Here is a 7,041-nt window from a genome sequence, read left to right on the forward strand (position 1 = left end):
GGTGAATGCACCAATTTGTAAGTCGCTCTGGATAAGAGCGTCTGCTAAATGACTTAAATGTAAATTACCACCAATGCTCCTTATAGGACACATCACTGCACTCTAAACTCTTCTGTAAACTGTCATCTCTGTATACCCGTTGCAAGACCCACTGGTTGATGTTTATTTATATAAACCTCTTAGGCCTCACTCCCCCCTCTCTGAGATATCTACTGCAGCCCTCATCCTCCACATACAACACCCGTTCTGCCAGTCACTTCTGTTAAATGTCCCCTTTTCGAGCTAAATCCACTTTTTTGTCTGCCCAGATACAGAAATCCCTCCCTAGAAACATACTGCAGATTAGTGGAAAAAGAAGTGTTGTGGGATTTTGAATAAGAAATACAGAGTTTACAATAATCTCCCTAAAGAACAGAGGCAAGCATTGGATGTTTCAAAAAATTATTCCACTTCGATAGTGGTGTTGTTAAACCGTGATGCATCCTACCTGACAGGTCGCTCCTACCAGGTGGCGTGGCGAGAATCTGTCTCCGCACCACGTGCTCTCACCACTGGTGTCCCCCAGGGCTCTGTTCTAGGCCCTCTCCTATTCTCGCTATACACCAAGTCACTTGGCTCTGTCATATCCTCACATGGTCTCTCCTATCATTGCTATGCAGACGACACACAATTAATCTTCTCCTTTCCCCCCTCTTGATAACCAGGTGGCGAATCGCATCTCTGCATGTCTGGGAGACATATCAGTGTGGATGACGGACACCACCTCAAGCTGAACCTCGGCAAGACGGAGCTGCTCTTCCTCCCGGGGAAGGACTGCCCGTCCATGATCTCGCCATCACGGTTGACAACTCCATTGTGTCCTCCTCCCAGAGTGCTAAGAACCTTGGCGTGATCCTGGACAACACCCTGTCGTTCTCAACTAACATCAAGGCGGTGACCCGTTCCTGTAGGTTCATGCTCTACAACATTCGCAGAGTACGACCCTGCCTCACACAGGAAGCGGCGCAGGTCCTAATCCAGGCACTTGTCATCTCCCGTCTGGATTACTGCAACTCGCTGTTGGCTGGGCTCCCTGCCTGTGCCATTAAAACCCTACAACTCATCCAGAACGCCGCAGCCCGTCTGGTGTTCAACCTTCCCAAGTTCTCTCACGTCACCCCGCTCCTCCGCTCTCTCCACTGGCTTCCAGTTGAAGCTCGCATCCGCTACAAGACCATGGTGCTTGCCTACGGAGCTGTGAGGGGAACGGCACCTCCGTACCTTCAGGCTCTGATCAGGCCCTACACCCAAACAAGGGCACTGCGTTCATCCACCTCTGGCCTGCTCGCCTCCCTACCTCTGAGGAAGTACAGTTCCCGCTCAGCCCAGTCAAAACTGTTCGCTGCTCTGGCACCCCAATGGTGGAACAAACTCCCTCACGACGCCAGGTCAGCGGAGTCAATCACCACCTTCCGGAGACACCTGAAACCCCACCTCTTTAAGGAATACCTAGGATAGGATAAAGTAATCCTTCTAAACCCCCCCCCTTAAAAGAGTTAGATGCACTATTGTAAAGTGGTTGTTCCACTGGATATCATAAGGTGAATGCACCAATTTGTAAGTCCTCTGGATAAGAGCGTCTGCTAAATGACTTAAATGTAAATGTGTAAATGACTATGTGAATGAGATCCGGGGACAATTGAACAACACAAATTTGTAATCAGGAACTGTCACGTGACCCTACACCACTGTTCAAAGATGAGATTCACTGCAAGCTGAAGTCTCTTATGGAAAGTGGAGACATTATGCAAAAGAATATGAGTTCATGAAAGTAGACTATCCAATCAGGAGCRTCATTCATGCCTTACCAAAAATCCMAAAAACGACTGGATTAGCCACCAGGGAGACCGATTGTGGCCTCCATTGGCTCATTGACTRAAGATATTTCTGCTGTTGTAGATTTCTTTCTAAAACCCTGCATATGTACGCAAATCTATGGACGTGGTTAACACTCTCAAGACAATGCACAATAACAATGGGGAGATGCTTATGGCTTGCTTTGATGTTGAATCACTGTATACTAATATCCTCCATCATGGAGGCCTAGAAACCATGGCACACTCCCTAGMACTAACTGTTTTGTTGAACTGGCTGGGATTGTTCTGACTAAGAACTTTTTCTTTTTTTGAAAATGACATGTTCATTCAACTGAAGGGAACTGCTGTGGGTAGTGAAATGGCACCGAATTATGCCAATCAGTTTTTTGTTGTTGTTGAGAAGAATGTGATTTTCAGCCCTAATAATCTATTCTTGCACCATATTAGACTCGGAAACGCTTCATTGATGACGTATTCGTTCTATTCCAAGGCACAGCAGAGGAACTTCATCGATTCCACTCCTTCATCAATACAACCAGTGAACATTTGAAATTCACCCTCATATTTGATGCGCATGAAATAAGTTTTCTTGACATTTTGATTAAGAGGAATGGGGGGGGGGGGTTTAGTACGGATCTATACAGGAAGCCGACGGACAGGAATTCCCTGTTACGCGGAGACAGCTGCCACCCTACACCCCTAAAAAAAAAAGCCTACTCATTTGCCAATACAGTCGCATACGGTCACGCCCTGACGTTAGAGAGCCTTTTTATTTCTCTATTTGGTTAGGTCGGGGTGTGATTTTGTTGGGCATTCTAGTTTTTCTATTTCTTTGTTGGCCGGGTATGGTTCCCAGTCAGAGGCAGCTGTCTATCGTTGTCTCTGATTAGGGATCCTACTTAGACAGCCTTTTTTCCACCTTTAGTTTATGGGATCTTGTTTTTGTGTAGTGCCTGTGAGCACTCCAGTCGTTACGTCTCGTTTGCTGTTTATTTWAATTTTTTTGTGAGTTTCATTTAAATAAACATGTGGAACTCTATGCACGCTGCGCCTTGGTCCGCTCATTTCAACGAACGTGACACATACGTAGGATTTGCAGTACATAGAGTGACTATGTCAACAAACCGACCATCTGGATGAGCGTTTCAGACAGCGGGGTTACCCAGAGGAATGGCTGCATGACGCAAGGGAATGTTATAAAAATATGACTTGGGATGACAGCCTCACGCCCAACCCTCTCCGCCCTCCTGACCAACGCGTTCAATGCTTCCTTCAGTACTCCCCACTTGGTAAACAGTTCGACCACATCATTAAAAAACACCGGTACATCTTGAGTACTGATCCACAACTGGAAAATACGTTTAAAGAATCCCCGAGGCTAGTCTTCAGACGCTCCCCCAACATCAGTGAAACGGTGGTGAGGTCTGATCTTCCACCAGTGCCGCGCASTACCTTTCTAGACAATGTGCCGGACAGTAACTATAGRTGTGGCGGATGGTGCAGTGTAACTTCACGAACAAATGCACAATGTTCAATCACCCGCTTACGGGCAAGGCCATTAAGATTAGGGGCATCATTACGTGTTCCACCAAAAAATGGATATACCTGATCAAGTGTATTTGTGGTCTATGCTATGTAGCAAAAACAAAACGAGCTCTGAAAACAAGGATGGCAGAACACAGGAGTAATATCAGGACCCTTGGCCAGAGAAACCCTGTGGCTGCGCATTTCACGGAGGCTCGTCACGACATTAGCTCTCTGAGATACATTGGCATCGAACATGTTTAGACTCCTAGGAGGGGCAGAGATACTGATAATCTATTATTGAGAAGCGAATTGTATTGGATTCACCGTTTGTGTACCATGTCTCCTAGAGGCCTGAACCAAGAGTTTGATATCAGACCATTTCTTACCTGAATATGTTACTTCACTTTGATTTGTCTTGCCTTCCAGGTTACCCACTTGGTCATTTTGTAAATATATATTATGTTCTGGAACCATTACATGCACCCATCTCATTGTTATTTAATTTTTAAAGATATACAAATGTTTTTTTGCACCCACCATGCGCCATGGTCACGTGAGGTGAAATATTTTGGAATTGGAACACTCAGTGTGTTTGACCTGACGAATATCCGTTTTGGATGAAAACGTTGTCAATAATGCGGTGAATTGGGAGCTTTAACGGTGTGCGGCCCTTCTTGTTCTGTTCTAGTATTCTTTATTAGCCCAGCACCTATGTATTTAAGGATTTGCGTATGACCACAAACGTTTCTATAAAAGGTCCCCAAAGCACACACATCCCTTGGCTGCTTGTCTTTTCAGCGACTGGAACGAACTGCAACAAACACTCAAACTGGACAGTGAAAGATCTCTTCATTCAAAGACTCAAATCATGGACACTCTTACTGACAGTTGTGGCTGCTTTGCGTGATGTATTGTTCTCTTTTCTTGCCCTTTGTGCTGTTGTCTGTGCCCAATAATGTTTGTACCCTGTTTTGTGCTGCTACCATGTTGTGCTGCTGCCATGTTGTTGTCATCTTGTGTTGCTACCATGCTGTGTTGTCATGTGTTACTGCCATGCTATGTTGTTGTCTTAGGTCTCTCTTGATGTAGTGTTGTGTTGTCTCTCTTGTCGTGATGTGTGTTTTGTCCTATATTTTTATTTAATTTATTTTTGTTTTTAATCCCCCGTCCCCACAGGAGACCTTTTGGTAGGCCGTCATTGTAAATTAGAATTTGTCCTTAACTGACTTGCCTAGTTAAATAAAGGTTAAATAAAATACAAATTAAGTAGAGTCACATTTCATTGTGACAGGTCATCATAGCATGGCCAGAGATTAAAACGACAAACTGTGATTTATCGCTCTTGTTGCTCTGCCTTGGCTTTCAGGCCTGCTGTGTGGAAGATTGCTAGTGTGGTCGGTGGCTGGCTGTGGATCAGATCTACATGGATTGTTTTCATACATGGTGGCTGGTCACTAAGTATGGCTCACTGGTCCAAAATCTCGGCTCACTGGTCCAAATCTCAGCTCCCTATCTCTGGGTGTATGTGCTCCTCTAGCTGGGTGAGAGCTGCGTCCACCAGCCACAGCAAAGACACCTCATTAAGCCCAGCGCTCAAGCCTTAACGCTCGAGGTGAAATTGCGTGATTTAGTTTCTCTCTCCGCCTTGTAGATAACAGGCAAGGATCATTTCACGTGTAATGGTAATTTCCTGTGTGTGTAATATAGCAGTGTCTTCTGTGGCTTTTGATGAGGGAATCGACCAACATTCCGTATCGCTCTCAGTGACATGGATAAATAGATTTTATCTATGTCATTTGGGCTGAAATGATTTAATTCTGATTGCGACTAGTGTTCTCAGTTTCGTACGTAGGGGAAATATGGCATACGTATCATATAGTATCATCATACGTATCATATAGTATCATCATACGTATCATTTAGTATCATCATACGTATAATTTTGTATCATCGTATGTGTCATTTAGTATCGTCATACGTATCATATGGAACATGTTTTATTATTTTTCCATCGACGACAAAGAGAGTTGTTTACATTTGTCACATTCACAGCACTTTCGTCAAAATAGGTCATAGTATAACTTTACAAATGATATCATCTGAAATAGTTCTTTCCACAATGTTGGCCTGAAGTCTGTCATTTGTCACTTCTTGTGGCGTAAATGTTCATAATATTATCTACAATCCACAAGATAGAAAATGTTGTGTTTTTTTGTATTTTTTACTTCACCTTTATTTCACTATGTTTGTTGTATAATTGAAGTTCCTCTTGAGCCTCCCAATGTCCCTAAAGTCTCCCAAATCCTCAGGATAAATGGAGACAAAGTCAATTCTAAAGAAAATACAATACCAATACAGAAAACCTGCACATTATTAAATCAAAACTGAGAACCGTACATAACATCAACATTTCATTCTGAGAGAGATCAAAACTCACATATCAAATAGTTAGATGTTCTTAAATGTGCACATTGTTCACATATTTTATGCCTTTGGGCTATGATATTAACAGTATTCCCCATCTTCTGTAACCAAGCAATATTTTACAGGAGAAAAAACAGTCGCACAGTATCAACTTCAATGTAGAAACATCAGATACAGTGAGCCACTGTCTTTCAGTTCACAATATGTCAACTAAGGCATCAGTCAAATCCTGTCATGTTGTCCCCTGTAYTGTTCATCCATTTTGACAACCTCACGTTCTGCCAGCACTTAAATCCAGGAAAACCCCTCTGGGTAAAGAAGTCACTCTCACATCCAGCAACCGAGGAGTTTTGTGAAAGATCATTTAATTCAGGTCTCATGGCCGAGAGCAACATTCTCGAATTCAGGTCTCAGGTTGAACCATAAAGATAATTGTTGTTCTATCTCAATGAATAGTTTGTCAAAGAGATCTCAGAACTCAGGTCTCATGCTCGACAGCAGAGAAGTTTGTGAAAGACATTTCGGAACTCTGCGTTGAAGGCCGTGTAGATGATGGGGTTGACAGCACTGTTGACGTAGCCCAGCCACGTTACCACGGAGATCAGAGTGGGGCTGATTTTGCAGGACACGCACAGCACGTTGGTCACATGTACCACAAAGAAAGGCGTCCAACAGGCTAGGAACACACCTGGTATAGGTGAGAGGGGAGGAGGGGGAGGAGGAGGAGAAGAAGAGGGAGGGGAAAGGTGACGCAGTCAGTCTCTTCAATAAATCAATACATGGCAAGGGATACATAACTACAGTATATTACTATAACCTGAGATGGTAAACGTCAATGTGATATGACATTGAGGAAAGGCTGTCTTTGACAGGCAGACTGTAGCTCACTGCATATAGAGTTACTGGTTTTGTATTATCTGATTGTGGGTGTGTAGAATAAATGCATGTGGCACGAAAAAGTGTTTGCACAGATCATGTGAACCATGGTAGAAGATGGCAATTGAGTGGCTGTTTCCAAGGAGATAGCATCCTCTATTTGTACTGCAGGCTGCATTATCATGATGTATGATGCCTCACAGACACTTACACCATGTGTTAATTCTATATTTGGTCGCTAGCTAATTAGCCGGTAATACTTTATCACCTTTCCGGCAAACGTGCCATGATAACGTTGTCACACTGAGTAAAGTTAGTCAGCTCTGCCTGTACACATGGCCTGCGCCAGTTATGGCGT

General features: G+C 43.7%; 1 protein-coding gene across 1 annotated transcript in view; it reads right to left on the reverse strand.

Annotated features, from left to right (window-relative positions):
- Positions 1 to 5,401: 5,401 nt before the first annotated feature.
- Positions 5,402 to 7,041, reverse strand: part of LOC111951363 (D(4) dopamine receptor-like) — a 37,620-nt gene continuing 35,980 nt past the window's right edge. The window contains exon 6 of the mRNA XM_023969418.2: positions 5,402 to 6,495. Coding sequence (XP_023825186.1) covers positions 6,293 to 6,495 — 203 coding nt within the window. The 3' untranslated portion in view covers positions 5,402 to 6,292. The remainder of the gene's footprint in view (positions 6,496 to 7,041) is intronic.

This window comes from Salvelinus sp. IW2-2015, linkage group LG24, assembly GCF_002910315.2.
Source record: "Salvelinus sp. IW2-2015 linkage group LG24, ASM291031v2, whole genome shotgun sequence".
NCBI classification, from domain to species: domain Eukaryota; kingdom Metazoa; phylum Chordata; class Actinopteri; order Salmoniformes; family Salmonidae; genus Salvelinus; species Salvelinus sp. IW2-2015.